Source organism: Cinclus cinclus, chromosome 6, assembly GCF_963662255.1.
Source record: "Cinclus cinclus chromosome 6, bCinCin1.1, whole genome shotgun sequence".
Taxonomy (NCBI): domain Eukaryota; kingdom Metazoa; phylum Chordata; class Aves; order Passeriformes; family Cinclidae; genus Cinclus; species Cinclus cinclus.
Genome location: NC_085051.1, coordinates 57,624,617 through 57,641,612, shown reverse-complemented (window position 1 = coordinate 57,641,612; position 16,996 = coordinate 57,624,617). Strand labels below are relative to the sequence as shown.

Below are 16,996 nucleotides of genomic sequence, written 5' to 3'. Positions count from 1 at the left end.
ACGTAACATCTGCATTTACCTTTCTGCTTATTTAAAAACGGCAGTAGGAACGAAGCCAAAGGACTTTTTTTGCCAAAGTCCTTGGAAGACACTTTACTTTGGTTAACAACAGTTTCTTCAATGGGTTTCTTCAGTTTTACTCTTTCCTTCAGCTCCTCGGTGCTGACGGCAGAGGTCGGGGGCTCAGCGCCTATTTGTGGTGCAACAAAGGAGCTTTTCAGGTAGGACGAGGACTCGGCCAGGTTCTCCCTGTTCATCCTGCTCTCGGTCGCTTTGCCGGCCTCGTAGTCTGAGGCGTCGGTGCGCGAGTTGTTCTCTTCCTTGATAATGTCCATGACCTTGGGCTTCATCAGAGGGGAGTCCTGCTCCCTCTTGGGGCTCTCCTCCGAGGCTGAAGAGGCATCGCAGGACTCGATGATGAGCTCGCTGTCGAGCTCCGCCTCCCGCTCCTCCCGCAGGATGCTGTACTGGATGGAGGGGGAGGCGGGCGATGGAGGGGGTCCCCCGATGTGGCCGAAGGTCATGTAGTTGGAGTGCAGCACCTCCTCGGCAGCCAGGGGATCCTCCGAGACCAGCTCGATCTCCGAATCGCCGGACTCGGCGCTGCTGGCTTCGTGATCGCCGTGCGAGGATGCGGGAGGGCGGCCGGGCTTGGATCGCTGCTCCCTCTTCTCCGCAGGAGGGGCTGGAGACCGCTGAGCCTCCGGGGGCTCGAAGGAAAAGCTCTTTGCTTCCTTGATGGCACTGATGAGTTCGTCCTCCGACAGGCTGCCTTTGCCCTGCGACTCTGAGCCGGATGGTTCTGCCATACGGGAGAAAAAAAAATAAATAGGAAAAAAATATATATAATCTTATTTTCTATCAATTTAGGGAACAAACACAATGGATTTCACAGCAGTATGTATCCCTCTAGCAGGGCTGGGAGCACAGGCACAAAGTCTCCCAGTCTGGGATGACGAACAGTAATAACAGCCTGACCTTATACAGCATTTCCCGTGCAGCTACTCCTTATAAAAGAAGCATCACTTTACTAAAGAAAAGCCTGAGGTACAAGACAATGCCGGTCAGTGCTTGACCAGTGGCTCGACAACATGGTTTTCACCAGGAACATCATCAGTCAGGAGGAACATAGGCTCAGGACCCACATGACAGCATCAGATTGCCACCAACACATACTCATCTGTTCTGGGGTACAAACACACACATGGGGCTGGTGGCTTCTGCTGATCCTAAAAACCCATGGGTAGCTACCTGCAGTTTTGCCAAACTTTAACTTTCAGGTGTGAAAAAAATTAAGATCAGAAATTTTTCTCTTTTTATTTTTTTTTTCTTGTTGGTTAGTTGACTAGTTGTTTGGGGTTTTTTTATTAATTTGAGGTTTGTTTTTTTTCTCAAGGTACCAGTGGCAAATTCTCTCTGTTTGCTTTTAGCTCAGTTGGGTCCAAGAATGAAATCAATTTTATTTTTTATACTGTAATTCTTAATATCATTATGAACTATATTTTAAAAAAATACTATATTGTTACCCAAAATTTGAAACAAAACAAACCAAAAATATTAACAACCTAGCCTGCATTTTCTGACTGCAATTCCCAAGTCACACTGAAAAAGCCATCAAGTGCACATGGAAATTTTTCCTCTGGAATCCTGAGTGTTCATTCCCTAATCTAAAATCATTATTAATGTGATGGGGTCTCTAAGTGGCATTACAGGTTGCGAGGAGTCAAGAAAGCCAAGAGGAAAATAAATCCCCAAGTTTCCTCCCACAGATGCTGGTGAAGAGGTCCATGAGAGGACAGTGCCCACAGGTATCCCCAGGGTTGGGTACCACAGTGGAGTGCAGGAATGTTTCCATCCCCGTGGTTGTAGGTGACACAAGAAATCCTTCTGCACCTCAAACTGTGGCTGCAGACAGGATTAAGGTGCTGGCACTGTTACAACGCACTCCTGTCTGGATGCTGGGAGTTTTCTGGTGCATTGGGAGCTCGTGCATCTTTCCCTGGCTGCAGGAAGCTGTGCTGCTCTCCTGCATCACCACATGAGAGCATTTTCTCCCTGAGCCACGACTGAATCCGGCCCGAGTCCAAACAGGCATGTGAGTGACTTCCAGCCCTCATAGCGCAGCAACACTCCATCCCAGGGCTGCACCCCACTCCTCCCTGTGCTGGCGGTGCGTAACTCCCAGCCCTGGCATTCACCTGGTGAATAAAACAGTCCTCTGTGGCCAGCAGCAGGGTGTCACATTTACCACTGGCACTGGGAAGTGGATAAATACCCACGGCCTTTCAGCGCCAGCACAGCGCAGAAACAGACCGTGAATTCCTTCCCCAGAAAGATGAGGGCCAGTGATTAAAAGCAAAACGTTTTCAAAAGTCTTGATCCAAGCAGGGGCTGACTGGCAGATTTGCCAGAATGCTTGAGGGGTATCTAGGAGCCATGACTTTGCTGGGTCACTGTGTGGGAATAGCAAGGGCAGGTTTTAAATTTCTTCATCACTTATGAATGTGGGGCCTGGAAATGGAACATTCCCAGCTACAGGAAAAGGGGGGAAAATCCAGAGGAAACACCACTTGGGAGCCAGCCTCTAGAAGAAGATGCTGCCTTCTTTCCTTAACACGATGGCTAAGCAGTTTTGGTGGGATACAGACACCAAGCATCCCCAAGGCAGCCTTGAACAATCACCAGGACTGAATAAGTAACAGTGCCTGAAGTCCTTAATTACCTTGTAGCAAAAAGTGTAAATCGATGAACAGTGGCATGTCTCAGGAGCAGTGTGTGATTTCACTCAGTCAAACAAAAGAAGAAAAATGTGGCTGTAAAGTCTATTCATTAAAGTTTCTGGCTGATGCAGGCAGAATAAATTCCCAGCTGTGGTGGACTCTATCTCCTTTTCCTATGTAGAAGTGCACAAATGCTCCCTCACTTTTCTGTAGGAACCAAATATTTCTGCAAGGGGAGATAATTAGTGTGGGTGCCAGACTGCCATTTTAAGGAAATTCTAGTTTGTTGGTTTTTATGCTTCTAAATGAAGTTGAAGCAATGGACGTTTCAGCTTGGGGATATTCTTCGTCAAATGTTCATCGTTACAGGGGTTTGATCCAGGACACTGAAATCTAATTTTCAGTCTAAATATTCTGTTTTCTGTCACTGAACTTTAGTCCTTTTTAAAGGGCTGTGCAACTTTTATATTTTAGCAGTGTATAATAGGGAAAATGAGGAATACTACTGCAGTAATCAGACAGTAGGAAAATGTATAAACATGGGGTTTTGGTGACCCCCCTCCCAAAAAAGCAATCAGGAGTCTTTTTAAAAGACTGGCCCTTTGTCCCTCCAGTCTACTTTGCAAATGAGGTGAGAGCATGTTCCTCCTCAGCACTTTATAAAAGCAGCACTTTGACATGACAACAGCACTGATTTTTAACGATCTAAGATTATTTTCTGTGAGGGCAATGAGATGGCAAGCCAGCCATTAAAATTTTAATAATATGAACCCAGTGAGCTGCATTGCCCTGATCCCACACACCTCATTTCCCTTGGGGAATCTGGACAGCCAGGGTGACCAAGAGACCCCCAAACCACCAGGATCCAGCTCAAACCATGGCCTAGATGAAGATACCCCAGTGATGCCTGCAGGCACACTGCTTCCCCTCGAGGAGAGATCCCTGAGGACTGGGCTCAGCAGGCCTGGATCCCTTTCCATCCAGCAAGGGCAGCCCATCCTGAGCAGTGTGTCCTGCAGAGCACAAACACCTCCGGCATGGAGGCTCGTCAGTGTCCTCTCACACCCCGTTACACTCACCCCAAAAACCCCATGGCAATTCTCCAACATGCAGGGTACAGTTGCAACCACTTCTTGAACAGCAAAACCGCCGGTGCCCTGCACCAACATCAGCATTACCTGTGCCAGAGGAGGGTGGTGTGACAGATCCTGGGCTGTCATCCTCTGGCTCCGACACCGTCACCGTTGGCACCACCTCACGGCTCGGCTTCAGGCCGGGGTCCGGCTGAGTCGGGCTCGGCTCTTTGCTGGCAGCTTCCTTGGTGCTTTCTGTCTCAGTGAGTGTGATCTTGACGGGGGTTGTAGCCACAGAGGCACTGTGCTGACCCCCAGACTTTCTGTCTTCCAGCAGGTCTTGTTCTTGTTCCTTGGCTGTCTTTGGGCTCTCTGAAGGTGTCCGTGGAGGTTCAGCGGCGTGGCTGGACCCCGCGGGTGTTCCCCTGTACTTATCACTAAGGCCTGGGCTCTCATCTTCTGACTCAGAGTCATGTTTTTCTTGGTACTTTATTTCTTCTGATCGACTCATGTCCATGTATTTGTAAGCTTCTGCTTTCATGGGATCTGCTAAGGTTTTGTCGACTTCAGTAGACTCTGCAGGAGTCATCTCTATTCCCGAGTCTGAGCTAAACAAGCCACGGGACTCAAACCCAGTCACATCTTGAACAGGATGCCCCAGAGCATTAAACCCTTCCGTGCTGCCCAAACAAGGAATGGGAGTGTTTTCCTGCTGATAGATGCCCGTGAAATAGGTGGAGTCCCGTGGGGTGGTGTAGTGGACATCGGAGATCAGGGAGGTGTAGAAGGAGTTGTCCCCTCCGTTGGCAGTGGAGCCGTAGTCAAAGAGATGTGAGGAGCCTGTGACACCTGAAGCAAACACACAAACACGAGGCACAGTAAGACACAAATGCCTGCATGCTTTCTGCATCAAGCTTTCTGCAAAGCCACACTCAACCCCTGCTGATTTTAGATTTGGTTTGTGAACCAGACTTGGCTTTGCTTGCAAGGTCCTGGGGGCTGTCTCTTTCTATACCTTTGGGCAATATAGTGGCACATCTGTCACACAAGGATTCCAGCTGCTGTTCCATCTTAAAATAGCTGTAAGCATCCTGATAGTAACTAAGCATTCCTGGCCAATGTTTGCCCAGCCTGTAAATAAAAACCTCCTGTGACTGCAACCTCACAACATCCCTCAAAGTCCAACCCAGGTTTCAGCATCCAATATCCTTAAAAGAAATCTAATGTCCAATACTAAATCAGTATTTATTTTTAAATACACAGAACTGGAGGAATTTCATCCAAAGGAAACTTTTCATTATGAAAAGAATTCTCCTGGACAGAAATTGAGAGGGAAGGCTGGCAAGCAGATTTAGGTGACATTATGTCTTAAGAGTAGCCACCCTAAATTTGCAAAACACCAAGGCAGAGACTCAACATCCTCATTTAGTGATTTGCACATGTTCAGAAAGCTGCAGCCTGTGTGCAACATCTAGAAATCATGCTGGCATGAAGGTGGTTAAACCCATGCATCATTTTCATGCACTACCTCTAATTCTCTCTGCCACACTCTCAGTTCCTGGGGATGATGCTAATTAAATTAGAAGCAGCGGCCACTCTCCCTCTGCAGCATTCATACAAAGCACAGCTCGACCACGGGGACAGTGAGATCCCCAACGAGGGAGGTGGGAGAGACAGATTTCTACAGGGGCTGAGGGAATGGGATGAGGAGGAACAAAGCCAATGTCTGTAGGAGCTGGTGCCTATGGGAGGGAGCAGCCTGTTAACTCCTCGTGTGCTCAAGCATCACAGGGGCTGGCTGGCTTTTTCTAACCTCTGCTCACCACCTGCAAGAGATGTGAGGCTCCTCACCTGCTCCACACGTGCCTGGGCTACCACACACAGTGCAGACTTCATCATAATACTAAAGGGACATTGCTGCAGCTGCAAAGTCAGAAGCTGGAAAATGTCCATGCGAAAGCTCTCACATTTTGCTATTTGCATTTGAGTATTTTCTTCCTCCTTGCACACACAGAGAATGATACCATCTCTAAACACCACCACAACTGCTTTTCCCCACAGCCCTCCATGCATCAGGGATGTACAGCTCATTTAGCAAGCCCTGAAGCAGTATTTTCCACTCTGTAATACTTCAGAATTGTAGCTGAAGGCTTTATTTTACTGCACAACCTCACTGGATTTGACACACGCACACCCCAAGCCCTGCACAGAGGCAGAGTTATCCTTTCCCTCATCATATTTCTGCACTGTTCAGTGCTGTGATGTCTTAGAAGCAATTCCTTTTCCCTGGATCACATCTAGGCTGGGAACAACATGCCCCTCCTATTACAAGGGGAAACCTGGTAGCATGGGGGAAAAGCAACCCAGAAGTGCCACTCCTTGCTTTTCAGCCTACCTGTGCTACCTGCTCCTGTGTCCCCATCCTCCCTGGCTTTGGCTGCTGCTGCTGCCCACCAGTCCTCCCTGCTAATCTGCTCCTGGACATACGATGCTGGCAGCAGCTCCATCCCCTCAGTAAAGGATTTGTAACAGCCTTTGCCACAGGAGAGCACAGAGCAAGGGGTGCTGCAGCCAGCATGTGGAAAATCATCCATTCCCAGTCATTCCCAGGCTTCAGCTGGGTGTTCTCACTGCTGTGTAGCACTGCATAGAACTTTTTCATAGGAACATTTATCATCAGGGCAAGCTCTTGCCTCAGAGTGGTGAGGGTCCCTGTGGAGATGTGAACTTGGGGCTTATTTCCCCCTCTCTGTCTATGCACCTTTACATTTACCTACTCCAAATTTCACCTTCTATTTTCCTTCCAGCTCATTCAGCGCTGCAAGATGCTTTTATAACTTGCTGCAGGCAGCTCCCATCCTCACTGCTCCGAATAACTTGGTCCTAAAAGCAAAGCTATGTGAGAATGAAACCTAAGTGGAAAGCCATAGTGAAACCAAAGCAGAATAAGGCATAAACTGAGCTTCCCAACACCCAGGTTCGACCTGAGGGCAGCCAGTGCCTTGCAAGGACAGCTCATACCCAGAACACATTTCTAAACGAGCAGTAAGCTAAAAGGGAAAGGTTCTATTCCTTGCAAGTGCTCTTCTTGCTGAACTAGCCTTTTTGAAAATTATCCATGAACAGGCTTGGATTTTCACAAATGTGTTTGTTAGCTGGAATTATCCGATGCATTGTTTACGCCAACATATTCCAGACTGTGAGTTGCTGACTACAGACTATTCGTGCCTGTTGCTGCCAGTATCTGCTATTTGTAATTTACTATTTGTGCTGGGTGAGTGGCTGCCTAAATCATGGGGTTTCATGGCTGCTCTTTCATTAAATGCTTCCTCAGTGCCTCCTGGCCCTGATCCAAAGCCCACTCAATTCACTAGAACAGTCCCACTGACTCTGAGTGGCTGTGGACCAGCTCAAGATGGCTGTGGAACACTTTCTGCTCACGAGGAGTAAACTGTCCCAACACCATCAGAGGGCAAAAATCCATTCCTGTAAACATCCCACTGCTGCAAGGACAGAAGGAGCACAAACAGAGTCAAAGGAGATTGAAGCCACTGCCAAAGCAATATTCACAGATGCTGTTCACAGCTTTCATTTGTGCTTTGTCCACAGTACATGGGAGCCAGATGCACAAGCATTTGCAGCTCTTAGCAATGCTGATCAATAGAGCAGTGAAAGGGTTTCTGATGCATTTGTGTGCAGGCGCTTCATAGCAGGAGTTACAGCCAGAGCAGCTCACAGGAGAGCCATGGTGATAAAGAGAGGTTGAGAAAATACCATCCTATTCTTCAGGTTATTTCTCAGAAAGAAAAAAATTACCCTGAAATAGTCATTGACACAAACAGCACATTTTCAAATGGTACAAACCCGGTGCTGTAGCAGTTGTTAACACAGGAGCTGATCTAGAATGGAATCACTGTCAATCAAAAACCTTTTTGGTTTTTTTTCCTGCAGCAGTTTTGCAAATAAAAATTAAACCAGAAAATGCATTTCCTACTGGGGTTGAGGAAGAGTTGCAGGATATGTGAGCAAAGGGAGGGTTCACATTAGCAGGACATATGGGGATCCCAACTCTCAAGGCGACAGCAGAGTCAAAAGCACTAAAGACAGCTGAAATTGCCTAATTAATAGGATTTAATGTAACTCCCTGTTTCCACTGGGATTGATTTAAAGCCATTGCTAAAACTGCCTCTCATTTGGGAAACATGAATCTCTCAGCTATTAGACTGGCTATTAAAGACATGGAAACTGATAATAGCTGAGCAGGTTTCTGCTGAAGAATAGTGTACTCAGAGCCTGGTGATTAAGCAATGCCCTCTCTGACTTTAAGTTTATTTGGTTCAATATCCGTGGGAAGGAGAAGCCTTGAATAGCACTGGTAACAGATGACAGAATCAGGTCTGAATTTACCCTTGTTACAAAGGTTGGGGTTTTTTAAATCTGGATTTCACTCAAAACTGCCCAAAAACTTGCCTGCCAATTCAGGTGAAGGAAAGCTATTCAGCTCCTGAGAGCAGCAGTTGTGCTTTCTTGTAACACGAGCCCTCGGGAAATAATTTCACTTCCTGCAACCAGCTAAGAAGCAATGGATCTGATTCAATCACTCCAGCCCAGCTGAGATGCTCAGCAAGTTACATGTGTTTTCATCAACTGCAAAGGAAAAAAAAAAGTATTGGAAAATGACTGTTTTGTTTGCTCAGAATGAGTGAATGCTCCAGAAATCCTCTCCTATCGAATAGGATTTAGAGCTATTTAGCAATTGACACAGGAAATAATTTAGAAATCATCAGTTCCATGTAGAGTAGCTCTTAATTTAAGAAAGGCAGCTGAAGACCAATTTGGATCAAGGCAAGCTGCATTGCTGCAGCACAGTGGAACAGGGAACAAAAAGTTAGCTGAGGATCACAGTCAAGAAAAAGAGCTTATTTAAATAAAACTGATTATTTTTTCCCCCCCAACCAGAGTATTCTTGGCCTTATTAAAATTGATCAGTTCAGAATACTGTGCTCAACTTCTAATAAAATAACCTTATTTCATATTAACCTGTCAAGCTTCACATGCAGCTCTGCTGATCTTCACTGGCACAGGCAGACTGACATTTGAGGGACCTGGTCTAGTAGAAGGTGCCCCTGACCACAGCAGGAGGGTTGGAACAAGATGATCTTTAAGGTCCCTTTCAACTCAAACCGTCCCATGATTCCGTGACACGAAATTTCAGTTCCTCCAAACAGCTGGCAACCCCTCAACGCAAGGTTCTGTATTTATTGTCACTGATTTGCTCAAAATTAGTAGTTTTTCAGAAGAGAGGGGAGAACTAATCTTTAATTAGGTGATGCAGTTTTTACAGCCTGGAGCTGTGCGGAGAAGACAAAACCTTTTTGGTTGCAATGGGAGGAATCAAGGAATTCAGCGACCTTTTCAGACAAAAGCAGAATAGTGGGAGCATTTTTAAATTGTTGTCTCTGACTTTTTGCTTTGGATATTGAGCTTCAGGAGTCATTACTGGCTGCCCCAGTGCTGCAGGGATGAAAGCTCTCAGAAGCAAGGTATTCCCAGCTCTCTCCCATGGCCACCCAGGTCCACTCTGTCCCACTTCAATAGTCCCTGACCTGCTGTAATTAATCAGTTAGAGATATTTAGTTTTTATCACTCAGCCATGACCATTAGGAAAACTTATCTCCATGTTTTCTTCAAAATGCACACCAAAAGTAATTATTCAACAGTCCTGCCTCTTCTTTTCTGGACCAAATTTACAAGTTTGTCACCAGCCACTAGTAAAAAGCCTTTGCTTGATGTTGGCTTTTCTTTATTCCTCATTTATGCTAAAAAAAAAGGAGGGAGAAAAAGGGAAGGACTTTTTCCCTGTTTTTTGACCCTGATACATGATGTCTCATTGTGCCCTTTCAGTTGCCCAACTCAGTTCCTTTCCTTTTCAAAACTCATAATGTCTTACTGCATTCTCATCTGTATCCACACACATCTTTATGCAGGTGTTCAGTCTTACATCACTTCTCCTCCCCTCTTTGCTGTACCCAGACAGCCCAGCAGTCCCAAGTGGGTCTCCAAATTCAAAGCACACCATTTTCTTGGATGCAGACCAAGCTGTTTTTCCCTCTCTGCGTGATTTCAAATTCAGCCCAAACCTCAGGAAAGCTCCAGACTTCTGAATGTCCTTGACTGGAACTTTCCTGGCAGTGGCAAGGGCAGCTTGCACAAGCCACAGAGGCATCTCTCAACCCCAACCCAAATCATTCACTGCTTCAAAATAATCTGGCCACCCTCAGGGGTATTTGAGCGTACCGCTTGGGGCTCATTCTCTCAGTTCTGCAAGACCCTTCTGAGTGAATTTTCTAACCCCAAACACTTCGATATCCAAACAAAACTCAAAAGTACTCTAGCAATTGTGCGTCAACTCGAGTAGAGCTTGAAACCCAAAGGGCCGAGAGCTCTCACGGCAAGCAGAGGCATCACAGAGCTGTGGATCAGCTCCCAGTGCCCTCTTGCCTTTCTCAGTGGCCACAGCTGTCAGCCCTGAGCTGTCCCACCTCCAGATGCTCCGGGCTGGACAGAGAGAGCAGCAAAGCTGCCTGCAACGGGGCGTGCATCCCTGGAAGCAGTGCCAGCCATTCCCAGCTGCCAGGAGATGGTGCTCTTTGTTTTAGCTCGGGATTCCCAAACCCACTTTACAGGTTGGCAATTTCCTTGCCTCCGGAACTCTCCTAATCCTGTCTGCAACAAAGATACATCCCCACAAACGGCATCCCACAGCCACACCCCGGGGGTCTTTTGGGGACTCATTCGCACAATAGGTGCTACAGGAAAGCGGGATGTATCGGGAGGGTCCACGGCCCCATTCTGCTCTTCCTCCCCCGTGGTTCTCCGCATGGTCCCGAACGTGCTGGGGAAACACAGAGCAGCAGGAAGGCTGCTCCCCGCTGTCCCCAGCAGCTGACAGCCTGTTCCTGGGCTCCTGGGGACAGCAGTGACTCAGTGCCTCAGCTCTGCAAGTTATTCATCCTTCCCCTCCAGACCCCGCAGCAACCAGAGGAGACATTGCCATGGCAGGTGCTGGCTCCTGTAGGTAGGAGGGCAAGAGGACAGGGTGGAAAAACAGACTTAATCCTATTGACGCACTCATTACACTATTGATTTCTTTGGAGAGGCTTCTGATTCATCCCCCCTGAGATGGAAGCTAGTACTAAATTCAAACAAGTTAATGATAAGCTTTGGTGCTTGTAAAACCTCTCCTCCAGGTCATTTTGCAGAAGATATGAGTTACTACAGCCTCCCAGCTGGAGTTGCATCACCTTCCCACAGCTTTAGCTGTCTATTGTAAACAGGCATTGCAGCTTCCAGATCCAGGGATACCAAATTTCAGTCCTCCACATGATAAATATACGAGGGAATGGGGGTCAGCTGGGATCCCAGCCCCCAAAAACCTTGGCTGCTGAGGATCAGCAACCTCTATCAGCTCCCCACCTTCTTGTAAGCAAAGAGACTGGATCAGGGGACAAATCCCTTTCAGGATCCAACCCTCAGAGGCCCTGACACCTTTGGGAGCATCAGTTTGCCTGGTTGAGAAACTCCCCTGAGCATCTGGTGGCAGGTCACCACCTTTTTATGGTTCTCCCCAAGGCACTGCCTGGGGGCTTTTCCTGTTGCCCCAGCCAGCTTCTGGTTTCTTCCAACATCTGGGCAGGCATGGATCAGGTCCTACCTCTGCTGTGGAGTGCTACAGCTTCATCTGTGGGAGGGATGTGTAGGAAACACTGCTGAGCTTTTAATAAGATCAAGAAGGTCCACTCCATCCCAGCAGGATATGAACAGCATCATCTTTTTGGCTGCAGATGCTGCACCACAGCAGCTATTGTTTCCCTGACAGTGCCTCTCCAAAAATATACCACGGTCCACTTTTTGCTGCTGCTGAGGGTGTCATGGTGCACCCCAAACCATGACAAGTCAAAGAGGGGAGCAGAGCTTTGTTGAATATCCTCAGCTCCCATGGGCATCCACGGGACTCCAGGCTCACAGCATCCAGCAGGGGAGGCTGAGCAGGTGCCCCAAAGCCAACCATCAGTGTGCAAAGTGAACCCATCGTAAATGATTCAGCACTTCCCACCCCCACGTGCCCTCGGGGCTTTCTGCTTCAATAGATGGTCTCAGAGAGCTCCAATTTGACCTGGCAGTAAAACCCTCACATAAGGTCTGTGACAGCCCTCCACAGTACTCTGGACAGCATGAAAAATACAGAGGATTTTAAAAGGAGGCCAGAGAAACCACAAAAATGGTTTGAAACATGCCTAAATTTGCAAATGCTTCTAGATGTGCAGCATTATTTAAAAAATACATATAAATATCATTTAGTGAGTTAACGAAAATCTGATTCTTGTAAAAAGGTTTTCACGCCGGTGATAGTAACATGACTGGCTGATAGGTTTCAATGACACCATGATGCTACCTAAAATACCTTCAAATGCAATTTCCTGAGGATAATTAAAGCCCACTTATAAGATTAATTCTTTCTTATTTCACTGTAGTCACATTTTCCCTGGAATGATAAAACTTCACTGAGCTCCACGACAAAAATACTCCAAGCACTAAGTGAATTAGCACCTAAATCATGCTTTTCCATTACCTGAAATGGGACCCAAATCCCTTTAGAGCAATAGACTCCAAAGCATCTCACAAAATCTGGATGTGTTTAGCTAAGTCTCATTTGTCTTTTAAGTTTTAAAATACCTAAAACCCATTTCCAGCATGATTCAGGAAATTCAGCTGCTCACTGCTTTTACCCCTAGAGCAGGGCAGGTTGTCCTCCAATGTCCCTTGCAGAACCATCTTCTCTCCTGGCCACATTCCATCCCTGGAATGCCCTATCCCAGGCACCTTCAGCCCATCCAGCCCCACCTCTGCTGGGTCCCAGTTCCTTGTAAATTCAGTTTTTCATGATTCCTCCAAGTCAATCCCTAGTCACACAGCTACAGATTCCACCTCAGCCTGGAAAAGGGAGAAATTCCAATGCCAGCTGCTTTTAATGCTGAGATGAATCTGGGAGAGAAATCACTGCCCTGCAGCTTTAGGCTCTTCCACAGGGAGGGAAAACCCAGTGTTGGAGAAGAGCTTTGCTGGAATACAAGATTTTTTACTAAGAATCTGATACACATCTGGAGGGACCGCTGAGTTCTCTCTATGCCACTCCTACCTGACCACAACAAATCTTAGAAATCTTATAGAAAACCATGTATAAAAAAATGAGAGAAAAGGTAAAAAGGGTTGTCTTGCACTTGGACTTGGCTCCCCATCCCCCAAGGCTGAAGCCACTCCAGCTGCATGAATCTTCCAGGGAGACAGAGTGACAATTGCGAAGAGGTTCAGCTGAAATCACTGAGGGCTCTCGAGAGGAAAATTAATTTTCTGACAATGCCTAACACCTACAGTGATGTGTCAGGCACAGTAATTCAGGGAGAAAACCAGCTGTCAGGCACTGCAGGCTGGGGTAAATCAGAAGTGACTCCACCAAAGGTACAAGAGTTACATCTGCATAAAACTGTCACCAGGGAAGGAAGTATGAGGCCCTGGGAGCCAACAAATAGAGTCTGAAGACAAGGCATTACTGGCCATAAATCAGGATCAAATCTAATGCCCAGGGGACAGCAGGGAAATCTAGGTCAGAGAGGACATGGCAGTGCCAGGCTGACACAGGCAGACACAGAAAAATAGAAAAACTCATCATCAAGCTCTCTTTCCATCCAAAGTTTTCCCACCTCAACATGACCTGCTCCAGAAAGGCCAGAGAACCAGGCAGCAACAGAAACATTAGGACAAAGGACCCTGTAGAGCATCGAGCAGGATACAGAATATATAATATCAGAAATTATTTAAAGAAAAAAAGAGAAACGGGGAGGTTCTTCAGAGGCAGGTGGGGCAGCAGACTCTGATCCAAGTGCTAATGGGGTTTCCTTGCACACTAAGTGATTTCTCTCTGTTTCTAGAAGGTGGTGCCACCAAGGATGCATCTGAAAGTCAGTCAAAAAGTTTTCAAAATTACATTAAAAGTTAAACCTCTCAAAGTAGTGCAGAATTTGGGGCAGAGCCACTGCAGTCATAAATCAGCATCAACCTGCTGGCTCCGGCTTCTGCTTGAGGAGGATTGGGCCATGTGTGCTATAACTAATGCCAGAAATGTCCTTGCCTTCAAGGTCTCTCCTTCCTTTACCTGCCACTGTGTCTCTTCTGTGACAGATGGGTTCACTCCAAGAAGAGACAGGAAAATCCTCCCCAAACATCTCACTCCCCTGGAGGATGTTTTTTATACCTGTCCCACCTTCACTCTACGTTACAGAAGAACCAATACAAGTCCTTCCCTCTCTTTCTTGTGAATACATGACACCAAAACCATTCACCCACCCAGGAGAGCAGCCAGAAAGTTTGAACTCTGAGTGGAGGCATTCAAGACACTCAGGTTAGTTTGACTTGCCCACCCTGAGAGCCCAGGAGATGCTCCTGCTCCTTCCTTCTGTCCCTGCAGGGAGACCCAGCTCCCCACAGCCGAGGCTGGTGGCTAAATCACAGCTTCCTGCAGAGTTAACAACAGCTCAGCCTGCACTCCTGAAAGTTTTTGAGCTTGTGGCAGAGCAAGCTCGATCCAAACCAACCATTTGCTGGGATTGTGGGGTGTTATTAAAGCAGGAGGGGGGCAGCAGCTCCACAGCAGCGCCAGGACCACCCTCCCTGCCAGGAGCTTCTCCCAGTGCTCAGCAGCACAGCTGGGGTTTGGCTCCACGAGGGAAAGGCTGGGGATGATTACACAGCTCCTGATACCTCGTGCAGCTGTGCCAGAGCCCAGTCAAGTGCCAGCTGCCTGTGGAAGCTGCAGGGAAAGGCAGGAGCAGAGAGCTCTCCTATTGCTCTGCCCCTCATCCCACCCATGAGCCAGCAGTGCTGCTGCCTCATCCACCCCTGCTGCAGGATTTCTAGGAACAGCCGCAATGAAAACTTAGATTTTCAGTCACAAGGAGGTCTGCCTTCCTCCAAAGATTGTCTCGTCCCCTGGTGGAACCATGAAGCCTGGAAGTTTTGAGCTTTCTGTGCTTTCTGGCACTGACCCTCAAAAGAACACTGCTTTTGACTTGAGGCCTTAAAGAAGGCTTCCAAAATTTGAGTGATGGAGTTGGTATCACTGGTGTGTAGTTTCAATAGAAGTGTATGTTTTCACATAGTGACAGGTTTGGAATTTGGGGTTTTAGAATATAGCAATAGGTATGGGACAAGATGGAGGTTCTTGGGTGTTATCTCTTCTTCCTTCTTATTCCCTTTTCCTCTTAGCTTTAAGTAGTAGCTTTTGGTTGAATAGAAAATCCCGCAGCGCAGGTCACAGGTATTTGGTCATTGGGTCAAAAGTATAAAAATTACAGATGTTAATTTTTAATTAGATAGTTAGGCTTTAAAAGACCTTGCAACTAACAAGAACTACCAACTCTTTTTGCTTTTGGCTTATTAGCTAGAACTGCTAAAGAGCTCTCTGTACTATAGAAAAGAATTAGTGAACAACTGAGTCCAAGCATGAAGATCCATCTCCTGTACTTCAATCCTAACTCTAAGAAAAAAGAAAAGAAAAAGAAACTGTCCATTAATATGTAGTGCCACCAATATTCCCCCAGTGGAACACCCAAGACTCCCAACCTGATGCCATCCTGGCTCTAGAGGAGGCAGAAGCCACTGGAATTGTTTCCTGTGCAGCCCAGGAAGGTTTCAGATCCTGAGCAACGGAGAGTTTTTGAGAATAGTTACAGAAGAACTTCTCAGATGCAATCAGTGGAGGTGCTCCTGCTTGAGGAGACAGGGTAAATAAATAAATCACCTCCAGGGCAGTTCTCCTGCTTCAAGCTCTACCACGAGCTACTTTTGGAAAACAGATACATAACATTCAGAATTGCATCTGTGATGACCAGCAAGGACCTTTCCATCCCAGCAGATACACCAGGTACAGCACTTGAGCTGAGGAGAGAGCAGCTTCTAGAACAAGTTCTGGGCAGGACATCTCTGCAGATATTGCTGATTCACCCACAGGTTTGTTCCACAATGATAAAAATGTCCAAAGAGAATAAGAAAATATGGCAAGCAGTTTTTTTTCTATGCTGTTTTCAAAGGGATAGGAGATCCAGAAAACTTCAGGGCAAGTGAAGCAGTTTTTCCTCTGGGATAAGCCCATTTTTAGAGTCTACCACTGTCAGTGAGCCAGAGACAATTTGAAAAAGCATCACTACTAGATAAGCTTAAGCATTAGTATCACAGAATGGGTTAGAAGAGACCTTATAGACCACCCAGTTCCACCCTTCTGCCATGGGCAGGGACACCTTCCACTATCCCAGGCTGCTCCAAACCCCTCCAACCTGGCCTGGGACACTTCCAGGGATGGGGCAGCCACAGCTTCTCTGGGTAACCTGTACCAGGGACTCCCCACCCTCACAGGGAAGAATTTCTTCCTAATCTTCAATCTAACCTTACCCTCTGGCAGACAGAAACCATTTCCCCCAGGTTTTCTCAGTTCATGCCCTTGTAAACAGCCCCTCTCCAGATCTCTTGTCCTTTTAGGTACTGAAGACCTTCAGTTAGGTCACCTTAGAACCTTCTCTTCCCCAGGCAAAACATCCACAGCCCTCTAAGCCTGTCTCCAGAGAGAGCAGCTCCAAACCTTGGAGCATCTTGGTGGCCTCCTCTGGATTCACTCCATCACTTCAGTGTCCTTCCTGTGCTGAGGATTCCACAGCTGAACGCAGCTTTCCAGGTGGGATCTCACCCCAGGGCAGAATCCCCTCCCTCAACCCAGTGCCCACACTGGTTTTGTTGCAGCCCAGGACACAGTTCACTTTTTTTTTTTGCTGCTAGCACATATTGCTCAGTCATGTCCAGCCACTGACTTGTGCTTCAAAAAAAAAGTGTTAAAATTAAATCTAATAGCCTTCTTGGCTACAATATTGGCTTTAGGCAGCACAGGAAAAATACTGAGTGTGGGAAACTTCATTTTCATTTTATAATTTTGACATTTGGTTCCCTCTGGTAATCGACTCGTACCAGGATATCAGTCAGATGGATAAAGTGGCAACAAGGGAATTAAGACACTAAGATGTCCTGGAGTGAGGTCTTTACATGCAGCATCAGATACTGCACATTGCATTAAAAACCTCAGCCAGGGTGGTGTAAATG

The 16,996-nt window shown here is 47.0% G+C and overlaps 1 protein-coding gene across 1 annotated transcript in view; it reads right to left on the bottom strand.

The window, feature by feature from the left end:
- The window catches only part of RTN1 (reticulon 1), a 116,196-nt gene that overhangs the window by 45,355 nt on the left and 53,845 nt on the right, over positions 1-16,996 (bottom strand). Inside the window, exons 2-3 of the mRNA XM_062494900.1 lie at positions 3,899-4,642; positions 20-802 (exon numbers count right to left, since the gene is read on the bottom strand). Of these exons, the coding sequence (XP_062350884.1) occupies positions 20-802; positions 3,899-4,642 (1,527 nt within the window). The remainder of the gene's footprint in view (positions 1-19; positions 803-3,898; positions 4,643-16,996) is intronic.